The 17,853-nt window shown below is 38.0% G+C and overlaps 3 protein-coding genes and 1 long non-coding RNA gene across 11 annotated transcripts in view; 2 read left to right on the top strand and 2 right to left on the bottom strand.

The window, feature by feature from the left end:
• Nucleotides 1–6,831, top strand: LOC6035819 (protein tipE). 4 transcript variants are annotated; one of them, XR_005278146.1, is made up of 5 exons: nt 1–311; nt 374–743; nt 806–1,042; nt 1,167–1,336; nt 6,248–6,831. XR_005278146.1 is itself a non-coding variant. In XM_038259238.1 (4 exons), exons 1-4 carry the CDS (start codon nt 95–97, stop codon nt 6,297–6,299), a joined length of 876 nt encoding a protein of 291 aa, XP_038115166.1. In that variant the 5' UTR covers nt 1–94; the 3' UTR covers nt 6,300–6,831. The 4 variants fall into 4 exon arrangements, 2 of the variants coding, with proteins under 2 accessions (XP_038115166.1, XP_038115167.1); XR_005278145.1 differs by having other exon boundaries at nt 1,167–1,353; XM_038259238.1 differs by lacking the exon at nt 1,167–1,336.
• Nucleotides 1–8,012, bottom strand: part of LOC6035820 (cilia- and flagella-associated protein 298) — a 29,062-nt gene extending 21,050 nt beyond the window's left edge. Inside the window, 4 exon segments of the mRNA XM_038259242.1 lie at nt 7,061–7,288; nt 7,353–7,618; nt 7,621–7,746; nt 7,820–8,012. Coding sequence (XP_038115170.1) covers nt 7,061–7,288; nt 7,353–7,618; nt 7,621–7,746; nt 7,820–7,958 — 759 coding nt within the window. The 5' untranslated portion in view covers nt 7,959–8,012.
• Nucleotides 2,043–3,701, top strand: LOC119768686. Its single transcript, XR_005278147.1, has 2 exons — nt 2,043–3,147; nt 3,212–3,701. It is a non-coding gene; the product is annotated as an uncharacterized LOC119768686 (long non-coding RNA).
• A 4,769-nt stretch (nt 8,013–12,781) lies between the features above and the next one.
• On the bottom strand, nt 12,782–17,324 carry LOC6035821 (ero1-like protein). Of its 5 annotated transcripts, XM_038259234.1 has the most exons (8): nt 17,231–17,324; nt 17,123–17,178; nt 16,554–16,757; nt 14,537–14,788; nt 14,010–14,281; nt 13,376–13,949; nt 13,168–13,316; nt 12,782–13,108 (listed from the first exon to the last, which is right to left on the bottom strand). In XM_038259234.1, exons 1-8 carry the CDS (start codon nt 17,307–17,309, stop codon nt 13,057–13,059), a joined length of 1,638 nt encoding a protein of 545 aa, XP_038115162.1. In that variant the 5' UTR covers nt 17,310–17,324; the 3' UTR covers nt 12,782–13,056. The 5 variants fall into 5 exon arrangements, with proteins under 5 accessions (XP_038115162.1, XP_038115161.1, XP_038115163.1 ...); XM_038259233.1 differs by having other exon boundaries at nt 17,123–17,320; XM_038259235.1 differs by lacking the exon at nt 17,123–17,178 and having other exon boundaries at nt 17,213–17,320.
• Between the last annotated feature and the right edge of the window lie 529 nt (nt 17,325–17,853).

Raw genomic sequence — 17,853 nt, 5'->3', positions numbered from 1 at the left:
CTAAATAAAAGTAGCATAACTTATACAACCAGCATCAGCAACACCGTTCATTCTGCGCAAACAATCACAACAACACAACTAACTAATTAGCAAGATGAGATCAAACAACGATATGCGTTCATCCTCGTCGACCTTGTCGGCGGCACCAAGTTTGACCATGAGCAAGCCTAGCTTGAACAACAGCAAGGCAAGCCTCACTCACAGTCGGCAGAGCATAACGGAGTCGAACAAAGAGCCGGGGCCACCTACGCGGGAAGAGAAGATTGCAGAATTCCTGGACAAGGCCAAGTTCTACACTTCACTTTGTTTAGGTAAAAAAGGTAAATGTATTCCAAATTTGAACTCATCAGTATATTCTTGTCTTTTTTCTTAGGGACAACCGCCATCCTGTCTGTATTTGCCTTTCTGTTCCTGATTCCGTTTGTCGTGGATCCGGCCATATCTACCATAGTGGCCGATTACGACCCAGTGCCTGTGACGTGCGTGGTGACGGACCACGTTTACTCCGAGGGCAGGAGAAATTGCACCTGGAGCTCGTGCCGAGAAGGTTGCACCACGGAGGCCATCCGGTGTCACCAGTTGCTTGTCAACTACACCAAAATTGCATATCACGAATGGCAAAAGCAGCCCCGCGACCTCGACAACGTAGAGTGGGACGTAATGGACACCAAGTTCCTCGTCAACACCGAGGGATGTGGCTATCCGCCGCGGGTCAACTGTACCGAGTTTGCAAAGAAATACGGGTAAGATCAACGGTAATAGCAGGACTCTATGCCGATCGCCCATCATTTCTCACTTTCAACAGGTACTCGCACGTGGGAAAACCGTTCCCGTGCTATTTCAGCCGTGCCTATCCGGAAATGGTGGTGGCTCGCTATTCGTGGGATGACAATCTGAAACACCTGATCCTTTCACTGATCATACCGAATGTGCTCTTTGCCGTCTCGATCGGAGTGCTCAGCTATTGGTACTGTCCCTGCTGTGATAAGGCCTGCCACAAATCGCCGCGAGTGTACGCAGAAAAGTATCCTACTAAGGAAAAGTGAGTATGACATGACGTTGATCAACACTACAGTGCTTTCTTTTTTCTTTTGAAGGTAGTTGACTTATTGACTCCAATCAAAAACCACAATCAGTTACCAAAGTTATTTTCAATCTTTTCAAAGTGACCAATGAACAAAACCAAACATATCACGCCACCAGCATTTGCCAATATTCTCTGTGTCATTGTGCGCCCTTCTGTTACAATCCTACCAAAATGCTATCAAATTTGAACACCCTCAGAAGCTCAAAATATTCCTCTCTGATGCGCAAAAGACCAGATCTATCTCTTGATGTGCGTGCGCAAAACAAGTATATCAATCTTTGTAATATAAATTCGCTCACAGTTTATTTTCGTCCATCTTTCTCTTACTGTTTTTCAACTTTACGGTAGTTTGAACATTTTCCATTGTCATAACACTTTTTGCTTATTTTCACTTGAAATATTTTATCAAACAGACTCCGTAACGCTTCTATTAACCGTCATTGATAAGGCATTTTTGCACTCATGTGGTATGGATTTTTTTTTTTTTTTTTTGAAAAACATTTGCAAAATCACTCAAAACAAATGTTTTGCTTAATCCAAAAGTTACAAAAAAATCCATTCATAATCCTCAAATGTCCAAAAAAAAATAGTCCCACGTAGAAATCCTTTCCACAAGAAACGTAGTGCCTTTTTTTAAACCATACATATTTTATCAAAAAGAAGATATCATTGTTTTGCTTTTTTCTCTCATGTTTTTATAGCAAACTTCTGTGCCGTAGTGACGATGAGGAAGATGATCTAGACTACTGAATTTTTTTCGATTTTACATCACGCAGCAGCTGATTTTCCCTCCAGCCCAAATAAACAAATGCGACATAATGCCCCACACATTTTACACACAAAAAAGTACATTTTTTTGTTTCACAAATGAATCGAATGCAAGCCCCCCTCGTCAATCACGCAATTGGTGCAAAATTTTGCCACAGATAACAAGGGAGCAACAGTGACAGTAACGGATTTTTGTACCTAATTTTAAAGTTCCTTTCTTATGAATCTTGAATAGCTGCATGCTAAAATCCTTCAGCTATGTTCAGCAGATTTCGCTAACTACAAAACGCATGTTCCTAAAGGGACTTTTTTGTTTGTTTTTTTTTTCACGTGCATACTGGTCATCGAAACAGACCACCCTAATCATTCATATCCCATCACTCCCATTTAGGAAGAAGGAAAGTGGCCGTCACTAGTTTTAGCATGTATTAAAATAAAATTTGCAGTATCAAACTACCGCTTTTCATCAGAGTATGAACATGCTTTTGTAAAGACTTAGCATCAAGCTTAGTAACTTTATTGACAGAATTTTCCTGTAAATATTGTACAAACCAACCAAAAATACTCGGAGCTCAAATACTTTTGTAAATACATTAAGGAAAATTATTAAGTGATGCCGTGATATGTGGAACCTGTCGAGAAATAAACCAACTTCGTTAAAGTTGGCCAATTAACTTTGTTTTACAGACCAGATGGCAATGAACAATACCTGTAAGGGTGGATTTTCATGGATTTTTCGATGACCGACATCGAAAACGACTTACGATGCTCGTGGTCAAACTTCGCCAAAAACTTCAATTTTTCAATCAGATGAAGTCCGAAAATAAATTATATTAACGTTAGAGAGCAACACAAGCAGTAAAAAACAAACAGCCATTGCTGGTATGTCGTGAAAATACGATTTTCCGACTTTTTATTTTCGATGCACAAGCATCTTGAAATGACCGACATCAAAAGCATACTCACGACCATGCTTTGCTAAAATGTCAGAGCATCGAAACGCGATGCTCGTCCGCAGCGAAGTCATGCCACCACAGCACCAAGGACACAAACCCAAACTAACGCTTTGTAACTGTTGGGAACGAGTGGGAAATGAAACTTGACGATGTTTGACGAAACAAATTTTGAAAGATCTGTCAAAGTAGGCCCTGTCAAATCAGCTGATTTTGCTGCTGTCAGAAAGTTTTCAAGTCCATCTTTTCAATATTTTTTTTTTAAATCAAATAAAAATAGAATTATAAGATGTGCAAATATGTAATTTAAAAACATAGATAATCATCTCCAAACCATTGGTAAGTGCCCAGACGTCGAGAAACAAACCAAGTTTTTGTTTACCATTTTAATGTTTTGTTGCAGAAGTGGTCGCTTTAGCCGAATTTCCATTCAGAACATCGGCACCATCACCTTCGAGAGCAGATTCCGTTTCGTTTGGGTGAGTGATCTCCTTGGTGATCTCAAAATGCCGCAAAAAATGCCAACACCGTCGGAGAAGCACCAGAAACGGAAGCGAAGCGCTCAAGCTGAGTTACTTTTGAGTTTCGGAAGCAGCTTTTGGGTCGAACAAAAGTCGATTCAAGATTGACAGCAACGGTAATAATACATTGGATTACGCTCAGTGACGAAATTCTGAGGCTGAAGGAGGAAGAAGTGTTTGCGAAGATGAAAAGAAAGAGGGACAAGAAAAAGAAGAACCGGAAACGTCACACCGGAAATGTTTCAACGATGACACTCGACGCTGGAGTGAAAGGAAGTAATAAAGAAGGCAAAAGTGTAATATGTTGTAAAAATATACATTAAGAAAGATAAGTATGAGATAAACTTAAAAATAAAACCAATAAAATTGTAATTAGTTTCACTGATTTATTTGTATTGACAAAACAAGAGCTGATCCCACTCTATCTTTTTTATACTCGGAAGAAATCAGTGCTTTTTCGGCTGAATTCTTATTTTGCCATTTCCTTGTGTATTATCTTGTGACACGTCGTATCTTTTTACAGCAGCAGTTAGCACACAAGAGACAAATGGTAACTTTTGGTTTGATTAATCCTAGCCAGAATGCCTCGATTTTTTTTAATTCTAATTCAAAACAATATTTTTTTACAGAAAGACTCACAAATTTATACAAAATGGAAGCTATTTTTGTTCTGATAGTTTTCAATTCAATGTAAAAAAATGCCGGTGAGCGGGATTTGAACAACACCATACACTTGAACGACCCACAGGTCTTTTGTGATCTCTGTTGCGAGTTTCTGCTCGAACCTAGAAATTCAAAGGCATAAATGGGGATGGGAAGAGCACCCAAACCTCATTCTACTCAAAGGAACCTACCCCACGACCAACGTTTTACTTCCCCATCCGATAGAAGGCAGGAGCAGATGGGCATCGAACCCATGATCATCCATAAACCACTTGGACACATTTTTGAAAATCTCAACGACCCCCCCCCCTCCCCCTATCGTGGACAATTTTCATACAAATCAAATCTTTTTTATATGGAGCGTGAATAATCACCAACCCCCTCTAAGGTGTCCACGTAGTTTATGGATGGTCCCTTGACATTTTCTTATTTTTTATTTTTTAATTTCTTTCTTATTTGTCAAATTTCTTAACTTTCTTATTTTATTCTTTTATTTCAAAAATATCTATAAATCTATAATTTTTTAAAATTATGAAATTTGAAAAAAGATCAGAATTTCTGATTTTTTTTTATTTTTTTGATTTGATGTAAATTTGTAAAAATTATATATTTTTTTTCCAAATATATGGCCATTGCAAATATTAGCTTTGAAAACTATTTATAAAGTTTATAAGTTTTATAAATTTTATAAATTTAATTTTTTTTTAATTTTATAAATTTTATAAATTTCTTAAATTTCTTAAATTTTTAAATTTCTTAAATTTCTTAAATTTCTTAAATTTCTTAAATTTCTTAAATTTCTTAAATTTCTTAAATTTCTTAAATTTCTTAAATTTCTTAAATTTCTTAAATTTCTTTAATTTCTTTAATTTCTTAAATTTCTTTAATTTCTTTAATTTCTTTAATTTCTTTAATTTCTTTAATTTCTTTAATTTCTTAATTTCTTTAATTTCTTTAATTTCTTTAATTTCTTTAATTTCTTTAATTTCTTTAATTTCTTTAATTTCTTTAATTTCTTTAATTTCTTTAATTTCTTTAATTTCTTTAATTTCTTTAATTTCTTTAATTTCTTTAATTTCTTTAATTTCTTTAATTTCTTAAATTTCTTAAATTTCTTAAATTTCTTAAATTTCTTAAATTTCTTAAATTTCTTAAATTTCTTAAATTTCTTAAATTTCTTAAATTTCTTAAATTTCTTAAATTTCTTAAATTTTTTAAATTTCTTAAATTTCTTAAATTTCCTTAATTTCTAAAATTTCCTTAATTTCTTTAATTTCTTAATTTTTTTAATTTCTTAAATTTAAAAAAATAAATTTCTTAAATTTCGTAAATCTCTTAAATTTCTTAAATTACGTAAATTTTCTTAAAATTCAGATTTTTTATTATTTTTAAAAAATATTTAGTCCTCTCTTTTATCTTTTGTCTTTTTTGCAAGATTTTTCCCAACGAAAAATTTGAAATAGAATAAATCATATGTTTGAGTCGGAAACCAGCGATCAGCAAATTTTCAACAAAATTTCATGAAATGTTTGGATTTGGAATTGTTTTTTTTTTTTGCAGCACTGATTTCTGAGTCGCTAATTCACAGTTGGAATTATAAAAATGTTGACTGGCTTCGCATCTCGAATTCCACTGAAATTCCTTGAACATGAGGCATAAGTTTTACTAAATTAAATTATGCGATAGTCTACTCATACGACCTTTTGAAAAAGATTTATTGAGCAACATCTGCTTATTTCAAAAGTTATACTAGAATTCCGATCGCCACGCAATGCTGCTTTGTTTATGTTTGAATATGTCATTTTCCATCCTTCGTTAACTTGCATGCAAGTGTTCCTAATTCTGGAAAGTCGATTTTGGGTTTGTGTCCAAGCTAAATGAAGTAACGCAAGCCACGAGCATCGAGTTGGTTCGATGCTCGTGCTCTCGATGTCGTTGCATAATCCATGAAAATCCAGCCTAAAACTAAGGCCCAACTCCACAACACACGCAATCTATTATTCAATATTTACATGAACATTTCTAGTCTTTTGAATCTTCAATTAAAGTTCCTTATATTAATTTATCTTAATACCAATATTTATCTATTTATTTTAGAGTATACTTGACACTTTTCCTAATATATATTTTTTGTATTCCTCTTTGATTATTTTCAATCCTCTGTTTTCGTTGATTAAAACAAACAACTACAACTACTACAACATCTACACATCCTATTATACAATTCTTCCTTTTCAAACGGTTTGGTCCAATAGTAAAGGATCTTGGAACATTGAATACTCCCAAGATTACATAAGTAAAATTTGAGACCAACTGACACAACCCCGAGCATCGTCACCAGCGCACCACCAGCAATCAACGAGATTCGTCGAACAAGACATCGTCATCACGTATTTGTTTATCAACGGCCAACACAGTTGCACCGGTTGAGGAATGCCATCATAGTTGTTCTCATTTCCACGCCGGTCAGTCTTTGTAAGAGGAAAATATATTTCAAATCGCAACTTAGATAGATCAAGACAAACCAAAGTCAAGAGAAATAAATTCAAAATATTTATATTTTTAATGTCAGCTAACATTTTTAAACATCGTGAACACTAAACCAAGTGCAAAATTGTTAAGTGCTTCAAAGTTAAATATTTTCGATTCGCGTTTTAGTATGTGGTGGAGAGAGTAACACTATCTAATCGCATTATCAAATCTTGAGAGGATACAGATCTTTAATGAATAAACAACTAATAGCAAACGCAATACTGTCACGCTTTAACACTTAAAGTTCATTCTCTATCAATAGTGATAATACGATGGTGAAAAATAAAACAAAACTCCGCACATGAAACAAGTTTGTAATTTTTGAAAATAAAACAAAACTTTATGGAATAAAAAGCCGCGCTTTGAATAAAACTGTCCAAAGAACTTTTCATTTCTGAAAGAAAAATCCTTATGGTTCAATTAAGGGGTGATTTGTATACATCTGCAATCTTGGTTCATTATTTCGGCAATTCCTCAGAGGTCATTTACTGCACACGACCAGCGTGAATATATTCAAGGTTGCAAGTCAGACTTACCTTAAGTTCCTCCTGTCTGCGGTAGGCATGCATCATCATCTGCTTCCGGGCCTCTTCCGAAACGACCGGCTCTCTGCCGGGAGCACCCTCGTTAACCTTGGCTAGTTTTACGATAATTTTTGTCTTCTCGTTACCCCCAACTACATCACGAAGCTTTGCATCGTTGGGCAAAAGTTTTCCAGCGAACCAAAGTTGAGCCTTGCACGGCTCGATAACCTCAAGCGATGCCTGCGAAATAATATGAATTATTTGATCCAATTCGATCATTTGGAAATGAGATTCAGTATGCTACCTGCGTGCCCTCTAAATCTTCCGTGTTACTAAACTCCATCCGAATCGGATCGTGGGGTGGAAGTTGCATTGGATAAACTATCATAACGGCTCCTTGTAGTAGATCCAACGCGTCCTGAACCATTTTCAGCTGCAAGATGGTGCCTTGTTCTACCAACTTTTTCGTGATCATCAATTTGGCATCAGCCACCGCCTTCTCCAGGACGTCTTGCATTTTCTTCAACGGCTGCCGACCATTTCTACGTCCAACGGGGTCCGCATTGACACCCAGCCACCGGAAGGAACGCACTTTTCACCCCACTCATCGACCAGCTTTAGCTCCTCGACCTGTTCATCGGTGAGCCCGAGCATATCCGGAGGCAGCATGGTGCCGTGTTTCGAGAGTTCTTCGATTTCTTTCAGAATAAAACAAAAAAAAACAATATCAAAATTTTGCCCCTTTATGGGATTTTTAAAGCAAAATCTCACCAGTGCAAACGCGGCTCACTTTCAGGCGGCCGTTGAAAATGACCACCAGCTCACTTGTTAAGGTTTCAACCGGAATGCTGGAATTAGTTTCAAAAAGAAACTGGCTTTCGTCACCGCGTTTTACATGTAGGAGAACCATTTTTAGTAATTTTATCACCAAAAAGATGGTCACGCTCAAACACGTCAAATTAGAATGATTCGTTGGACGACAATAAACAAGCGCAAGTATCACCTAGGAAACTCCACCCAAAGAAGGGGGTGATCAAAAATCGACGAACGTAAAAGAAGAAACCCTGGGGGAAACAGAACTTGTTAGAGACTTAGAGACACCAACGGAACATAGCAACGAGTAACGAACCTTTTACATTGCAAAGAGTCTAGAGTTTTTTTGTGAATAGTTCCTATAAGCTATGCTGCCCATGTTCGAATAAATGTCCCAGTAAGCTCATCTCAGCCCAGTACAGGATATTAAATTTATTTATTTTTTTGTTATTTTTTCTGATAGAGCACCCGATTTTGATCAAACTGAATCAATGACTCAATAGGGATGAAGATGCACATGAAACATTTATGCGAAGAGGGGCACCCAATCACGGAAATTTCTAGCGGAGTTGGTTTTGCCAGCACCTGCCAACATTAACAAAATCTGTCGAAGGTTACGTATTTTCCGTCTAACCATCCAATATAATTATTAATTAACCTTATGTTTGTTTGTTTGTGATAATGGTTAAACAATAGTGTTCTTAAATAAATGTTTTTGCTGCAATCGTTTTGACATAGGACTATGTCTCTCATTATATTGGGGGCCAGTTCAGAAATTCGATCCAAACCGTCACAAGCGTGCGAAAAAAATGGCATATTTCAAACGCTTACGTATATCTTTTCCCCAATCGATTAATCCAGAAGATTCAATCGCCAGTCGAAAGGGAAGACTTAAGCTATCGTTTTATTACATAATAACTTTGACTAAACATAGTTAATGCGCTTAAAACATGCAATCAAAATGAGACCCCTTTTGTGTCGCTCTCCGGCTCTGCCGCTATTTAAGCAGAAAATTTCGCAAAAGCATGTCACTTTGGAACGAGCACTCGAACCGGGTACATCGGGCCAGCGTGGAGCAGCAGCAGCAGCAGCCAATAGAAGAAGAGGACCAGCAACCAGAAGGAAGAACCGCCAGCAGCAGAAGGAGGAAATTCGTACAAAGCCACACCAAGCGGACCGGTGGAAGTCCCTATGATGCGGCGGTTCTTATGAAAAATGGCCATTTTGACAGTGGTAGCCACAACCTGGAGTGGCCGGTGATCTCAAAGCAGGTTCCCCCGGGGCCCGGAGGGCCTTTTACAGAACCATACGAGTTTTGGCAATATGGGTATCAAAATTCATGGTTTTTGATACTGAACATGAAAATGGCCATTTCGACAGTAGTGGCCACAACCTGGAGTTGCCAGTGCCCTCAGGTTCACCTTGGGGAAACATTTATGACAATGTTGCCGACAAATCTATAAAACAAAATAAAATAATCTTATTCTAAATTTCACTAGCAATCCAAAAACATCAACAATCTCATTACAATTGTTTTCGTATGTCTTTCGGTTATGTCTCTGACATACCATCTTGAAAAATTTTTATGTTGCAAAATCATCCTGCTAGAACGCCGTGACTAAAGAATTTTTTTGAGAATTCTTGCAAAGTACAGGCAGATTCAAGACAACCACGCCAAATTATTACTATAAAGGAGTGGCCCTGGCTGACTGGTTACGTTGTTCGCTTTGTAAGCGAATGGTTCTGGGTTCGATTTCCATCTGCTCCCAACGAGAAAGGTTAGGAACTGAAAATTCTTGAAGCTCTGAACATGAACGAAAAATCAAAGTTGCTCGAGTCGGGGTTCGATCCCCCGTCTTTTGGATTTTTAAGCAAAAATGCAAACCACTGAGCTATGACTGGAATTATGAACATTGCCACAGTGTTCGGAATGGCAAAAAAAAATGGAATTAAGTGGAATAAATTGATAACTCCTTTATTTGACGTCCTAGCCAAATGGTGTCTTCGGAAGAGTTGTTGTACTTGACAAGGGCTATCTTTTGAAGTTATTGACATACAGGGTGACGACCTTCCAGGGTGTCAACCAAAAACTAACTTTGTTGGATGACGTTGTAGGGCTTTGGTGTCTTCGGCAAAGTTGTAGAGGAGAAAATTTTATGAAAGTTTGTCCAAGGCACCAAATATGTAACTCTTAATCTACTCGAGAAATACGCCATTTTGCAAAAATGGTCCAAAAAAGCACTTTTTTGGTGATAACTCAAAATGTTAGCATTTTAGCGGCCTACTATGTTCTGAAGAGTTGTTTATGACAGCAAAATGTTTTGAGCCTTTATTGCAGAGTTATAACCATTTTTATGTGATTTTGAGCCTATTTTCAAGTTGCTATGTTTTCAAAATGGCGCATTTTGGCACAAAACCGAACAATGCACCTGAAAGTACACACTTTCAACTACATTTCCTGAAAATATCTCCGTGTCTATCGGTGTCTATTTTTAGATATCTCAATTTGAATTTGACGGTTTTTAATTAATCTATTTATAAATGTTAATCGAAATCATATTGAATACGAGTTGAAAATCGGTGAATTGAAGGGAAAATTGATCAATTTTTATGGAAAATACTTTGTCTATAAAAAATACGACAACCTTTCTAAACTGACAAAATAAAAAAGGAAATATTTAATTTAAAATACGAACAATTGTTTAAAATTTTAAATTACATTATTTTTGGGCTAAACATGTTTGTATTCATAATTTTAGAATGTGTGTCATAATTTTAAGCATAAACAATGTATTTTCCATAAAAAATCGATCAATTTACCGATTATTACCACGTTTTCAATAAGATTCCGCTTTAAAATATAAATAAATTGATTAAAAACCGTCAAATTCAAATCGAGATATCTAAAAATAGACACGGATAGACACGGAGATATTTTCATCACCAAAAAAGTGCTTTTTTGGACCATTTTTGCAAAAATGGCGTATATCTCGAGTAGATTAAGAGCTACAAATTTGGTGCCTTCGACAAACTTTCATGAAATTTTCTCCTCTACAACTTTGCCCAAGACACCAAAGCCCTACAACGTCATCCAACAAAGTTAGTTTTTGGTTGACACCCTGGAAGGTCGTCACCCTGTATGTCAATAACTTCAAAAGATAGCCCTTATCAAGTACAACAACTTTTACGAAGACACCATTTGGCTAGGACGTCAAATAAAGGAGTTATCAATTTATTCCACTTAATTTTGCCATTCCGAACACTGTGCATTGTTACCAATAAAACGCTGGGCCTTTGTCCATTTGACAAGAGTTCAGAAGTTCTAAATAACGTTTTAATCCGATTGATGCAAACGTTCTTATGGGCGGGGCTTGTCGATTCAAGCTGAGGTACTGCGCGCACGGCTAGCCTGCGTAGAAATGGGTCACCGAGGCTCGGCAGAGCTAACACCATCCAAATGCCTATGCGAGTTATTTGCATGTATAGAATGTAAATCTAAAAAACATGAAAACAACTCAATTTGTAAGAAGCGACCGCGTGGTCCCATTTGTTTGGTTGCACACACACACACACAATTCTTGCAAAGTTCTGGCAGGATGATGGCACAGTTCTAGTAAGAATATTTTCGCTCTACTAGAATTCTGCAAGAATCCTGTGAGACCGCCGTGACTGGGAAGAGGATTCAATTTTAAATGGGATATTCTCCGCCAATTCACACGAAATCTGGAAAGGTTGCCCCAACCTCTCTTCGATCTGTGTGAAACTTAGTTCAAAGGGGTAAGTTTTGTCCCTGATCACGAGCTCCATTTTTCTATTTCACGTGACGTTGGGGCGCTACGACCCCTTTCATTTTTAAACACTCGAAAAAAGATGTGTTTTCAATTATTTGCAGCCTGAAATGGTGTTAAAGGATCTTTTATGTATAATTGGACGCCCGATTTAATGTAGTGGGAGAGGGGGTAATATGCACCTCCGGGGCAAAATGCACCCCCTGCTTTTCTCGGTATTTGAAAGAATTTTCCGGGTGAAAAATCATAGAAATTGGAGGCTTAACACTGCTAAACCATGCTGGAAAAATTTGAGCATCGCGGTATAAAAACAGCTTAAGTTATTTGCAAAACTTTAAAATGTTGTGTTTTCATCTAATTTTCATTGAACTTTCATATTGATTTTAGGACAATATAAAAAGCATTTATTGTTATAGTAAGTGTTGAGGTATATAGTTTTTGCCATAATCTTCATTATTGTGCAGATAGATGAGTCCAAAAACATCAAAAAATGCATTTTAATTAAATTTTCTGGAAAGAGCGAGGTCGGGGCAAAATGCACCGCTGTGAAGCTCCTTTGTAAAAACAGCGGTGTCATCTAGTGGTGACTAGTGAAAACTGAATTTACCCGGTGCATTTTGCCCCGTTGTTGTAGTGCATTTTGTCCCAACGTTGCGGTGCATATTGCTCCGCACTGTTGTTTGAAATGAATTAAAAAATATTTTTAGAAATCTGTTATTTTTAAACAATTTTGAGGTTTTAAAAGATTTTTTTACTTGGATGACGTTGATTAATAGTTATTTATGAACATCTAACGAAATTCTTTCAAAGAAATGCTGTTATGGTTGAGAAATCACAGTTTTCCCTTAGGGGGTGCATATTACCCCCTGCCCCCCTAATATTGATAATTCTGGAAAAACGTGTGTTTCATCGAAAACAAAAACAAAAATGGTTTCCAAAATTCTGTCATTTTTTTGCTTGCTTGGAAATAAGGTTTGAAAAAGTTATTTTTTTGTTGTTTCTCTTTGTTCTGTCGCGGTGACGGGAAAATTGTTACGGGGCGAAGCTGAGGTATCTGAAAATGCCTTGTCTTACGTAATATTTGAACAACCCCTTTCTTTCGACTGTTTACACTAAACCAGTTACGAAGCAATAACATGATAAAAATAAATCATTTATTTACAAAACTATAAATATCATTGTCTTCACATAAATTACACTCAAGATCCCTATTGAAAGTACCAACACATACAATCTACAAGTACTTAGATTTTAATGCTAGGAATTGCACGCTAAACCTTCGGCAGAATGAAAGTCACCGGTTATGTTTAGCCAATTTAGCGTGCCTCACAAGCACCTGTATCACTGATTTCAGTTCACTGCCAGTCTGTTTGAATGAAAATAATTGACTATGGTTGCGGGGCTGGTTTATCGCATCCGCTGGCGGAATTCCTCTAACTCATGAATACTTGTTGATAGTCTGCAAAATGAATGAAAATTTTAAAATATAATGCAATTTAAATATGAGATTGAACTTGCCTTCCAAATGCATTAAAAAGTGCAACAATTTCCGATCGCTTTAACCTGAACATACTGTCCTCCTTCAATTTGGCTGCGTAGCTCGAATCGATCTTATCGTCAAACTTGCCCGAGAACAGAATCTTCAAAGCAGTACCCATTCCTTGGACCTGTTATGTAATATCCAGTTTAATGATTGTATTGCGCTTAAACAAGAGTTAAATATTACCTGTAATTTTCCCCAAAGTCGGCATTTATCGCATCCAACGCAGTCCATGATTTTGGAAATGTTCATAAACTTTTCGCGGAATTCATTCTTCAGCTTTATGGAAGAAGTTCCACCGCTAAACATGACCGACTCGTTAAAGTGTGAAGGGAAGGTTTCTATTACGCTGAGAAGATCTTTAACAGCAAACTTGAGCTCCTTGTCCTCCTTGTCTTGACCCGTGAAGTACTCCTCACTACTAAGGTACGGAGCAACCTTGGCCAGCGCTCTCAGCTCTACCAGATAGGCGAAGTAAAGGTTCCTCAGCCAGTGCGATCCTTCGTTGTCCGTCGTGTGTGGGCTAAATCTTCGCTCAAACTCGTCCAGATTCGTTCCCCACACTCCCGTTGGGGAGACAAAGCCCATGGAAGATTTCTCCGACAGGAGGTAGTTCGCGCAAAGATGGATATTGATACTCGAGTGAAGTCCCGAGACCATCCGGTAGAAGACACGATGTTCCAGGCAGACCTCGTTCTGGATCATATCATTGTACGGGATCATGGCAGAATACGGATTCTTTCGGCGAACCGAGTGGGATCTAGAATTAATTGAAAATTTCAGAATATATAACATCTTTTAGCTAAAAACGTTATCTTACTGGAAGCAATTCTCCAGATAGATGCTACTCCATATCCTTCGTGCAGATTCTCCCCGATATCCGGTGTAACGTTCGGGATTCAGTAGCAAGTCAACGTACTCGGCGCCCGGTTCGTGATCGTCCAGTATACAAAAGTTGTCCTGTGCCTCGTCATAATCCGCCCACTTCTTAAACTCTTTATGTGCCTTATCGCTAATGCTCGTGTTCAGGAAGCCCAGCTCCACATCCAGATCTTCGTTGCAGTTGGTCAACGTTTGCACCTCCTTGATGTACTACAGGTGTGGATGTGTTAAAGGAAGGTATACGTGATAAACTACATGACATGCAATGACACAATTTCACACTCAAGCAACAGCAATAATAACGGAGAGATAAGTTACTTCTGCACGCCACTTGAAGCGCACGACAACGCGAATAACCTTGAGTCGCGTGTGTAATAAGTGAAGCAATTATGCCTAATTATTATTGATTTTTTTGTGTGTGGAAATGTATGATTCTCAAAACACAAAACCCTCAAAAAAACGAACCTTCTGATACGACGAAACGTCCCCTTTCAACCCCGGCGGAATGTCTTTTTCCTCGCAGTGCTCTACGTGACAGAAGCGCATCGCGCACTTGCTGTCGTCGACCCAGAACGGACATTCCTTCGCCAGGTTCACCTTGTAGTAGCGGAAGAAGTCTTTGACGAGAATGCTGCGCAATCGCGGGTAGATTTTCACGTTGTTGTAGTAGTCTACGGTGTCCACGTTGCAGCTGCAATCGTCGATGGTGCCCTGCAACTAGGGAAGGGGCCAGAAAAATGTACGAAAATCATACGTAACATTGATTAGTTGTTTGTTATCGAGTTGCAACGGTTGACGCGATGCCAAGCCCAGGTGTTTGATTGTTCTATGTATTATAAATTTACTGATTACCGATTTGCTTAACCAAATGGCTAAGCTGGCGTGGTTATCCCCGCACAAATACTTAGAAATTTGTGAAATATAATTACATGATGAATATTACTTAGAATGCATGTTCAAAAATTTAAGAAGACAACTCACCAAACAAGAAACTCTTGTTTATTGTAGAGGAAAAGTTGCTCAAATTAAACTACCGTCAACAGGGGTGAAATTGAGTCTGGGGGTGAGATTGGGTCATACAAAAATGCTGAAATGTGTATGACCCAATCTCACCCACACACCCAATGTCACCCGTGATGATGGTACGGAATATGGTAATATAAAATTAACGAAAGAAATTAAACGTCAGAGGATTGAAATAATAGTTTATACAACAAGTTTACATTTATCCAACGAGGTTCACCGATTGGATAAAAACAACGAGTGCTGAAAAAATCAAGTTTTGCAACGAGTTCCATCATACAACATTTTTTGCAATTCCGAAAAACACTCTTTGAGTGAAATTATAAGTCAAATGCTTATGTATTTTGCCAATAAATCGCTTAGATAAAAAAAAAGTTGAAACATATCATCAGTGTTGAAAAGTTGAACTTTCCAGCATTTATTTTAATAAGTGTTGCTATTCGATTTTGTTATTTTTGGTACAGAATGTAGGCTTTTTCGTCGTTCAAGAATGACAGAAAAATTAAGTAGTTTCACGACGGAATTGCAAAAAGTGCACCCAAAGGAAAAATATATCTCAAAATCTGCAACATTGGATTTGCTGCAGAAAATGTCACATTTTATAACATTTTTTGTCGGTAATGTCGATAATTGTCGGTAACGGGCAAAAATGTCATACTCCTATATCGCAAAAAATGCATGAGGAAAGTTTTCATGCAGATTCTGATATACTTTCATGCCGCCATGCATCACAATCATGCGACCGCCGTTTGGGTGTGTATTTGTAAATCAACCTATCAAAAAATTGACAAATTTAAATGAATTCTGCCGCCATGCATCACAATCATGCGACCGCCGTTTGGGTGTGTATTTGTAAATCAACCTATCAAAAAATTGACAAATTTAAATGAATTCTAAATATATATAAATACACGTGGTTTATGCACGAACTCAAAGGGAAAGATTCAAAATGCACGCGATTCTGGGGACCTTCTGGTTAATGCTTTATGTTTGTTTTGATTATTTTTACTTAGCGAAATTTATGAGTTTTGTTTTGTTCAGTTTTTAAATATGAATCGTTTGAAAATGAAAAACTTGTCTGAAAAAATTGTGATCAAATGCAAATTAAATATTTGCAAGAGAAGGACACGTGTTCTAAACGTAAATGTTTAACATCTGAAATCTCGCTCGCAAACAACATACAACCGTCCATAGGAAACCCATGAGAAAGTACAATCCTTTACAAATTAGAAATGAAAGAGCTAATACAAGGTCCTCTACCACCATACATTGTACTGTTACAAATGACACTTTCGAAATTGCAAGTAAATCGTCTTCATAACCTCTCACGAAAGGGTAAAATACACCTTATCTCAAATAGCTCCTACTAGATTGCAACATGAGCCTACCTACATAACTATACCACTAAAAGTGGGCGGTGGCAATCAAAAATTAACCAGAACGCTAAGTGCACACTTACCTGGCAGAAACAAAATCGATCCGAGCCGGGTTCCGGGTTTTCCGAGTAGAAATACCCACACGAAAGATTTACTATGCTCAAAAATGCCACAACTCCCACAGCCAGCCACTGGAGCTTCGATAATTCGCCGGAATGTCGCGTCCGCCGCGATGCCATTGACACTGACACCATTGTCGCTTCATTCATTTGTTGCTGCAGTCTGGTCTAGAATAAACTGTTATTGTTTACGGCACACTAAACTTATACACCGTGCCGAGTTATCCAACACTAGTTCTGAAGCAGACAAAACTGTTGAGTTCATTCACCGAATCTCCAAACCACCTCTGTTAGCTTCTAGCTGTAGAGCTCCAGTGATGATCATCGTTCCGCGCGTTGTACACAAAAAGTGGCAATGCGACCTCCCGCTACAAAATTTTTGTACGGAAAACCACTGACGAATCAACACGTCAACACTTTCCCACAGCAAAGAGTGACGATTGCTGAATCGGCTCAACTCAACTCAACTCAACGTGCGTACGTCACTGACTCTCGCAGCTGGCCACGGACGACGCCGTTTCTTGTTTCCGCACCTGCATACTCAACCTGCTTCTCCGCGATTCAATCCTCGACGGGATCGGAAAACATACTGAAATGTAAACGAGACGTTGTGAAAATTTTACCATTCGCAGCTGACCTACAACAGAGAGAATGAAGAGGCAAGTCCCCATTCACAACCACAACATCGCTTGCTGGACGTCTATTTTGGCACGTAGCCATCAGCAGTGCACGCAAAACAGCGAATTAACAGACGTAAACAAACGGCGCAAATGTCATTTCGATACTGTCACCGGGTTCCTTTGTTTGCCGCCAGGTGATGGAATGGCGCACTATCGGATGAGAGAAAATGCTGCAAAATCATGGCACTGTACAAAGATTAGAGTGGTTGTTGATTTAAATTGGAATTATACCTCATTCGCACTAGTTTCCTTGCATTTTTCGCGGCATTTTCGAGTTTTTTTAGTACGACGACCTTTGGATGTGAGTCTAATTGCCAACCAGTGACTCTACCGAGACAGGTTGTTTTCCAAGGGAGACGACACCTACGCCTGCACTGAGCTAACGACCTTACCTCCAGGTTTGACCGGGGCCAACAGTTACTTCCCAGTCCGAGGGAAGCTGTGATCAGACAAATCTCGTCGACAGGGGTGAGACCAGCCTGATGGCAAGATTGTCAAATTGTATGTATGGGCCGCGATACTCACATTGGTTGGACCGTGGACCCCGCTATTTGGTCGCTTTACCCCTCTGACGCTAAATATAG

The sequence above is a fragment of the Culex quinquefasciatus genome, chromosome 3 (assembly GCF_015732765.1).
Source record: "Culex quinquefasciatus strain JHB chromosome 3, VPISU_Cqui_1.0_pri_paternal, whole genome shotgun sequence".
Classification (NCBI taxonomy): domain Eukaryota; kingdom Metazoa; phylum Arthropoda; class Insecta; order Diptera; family Culicidae; genus Culex; species Culex quinquefasciatus.
The sequence above is the reverse complement of the archived record's forward strand: the minus strand, read 5'-3'. Positions and strand labels throughout refer to the sequence as shown.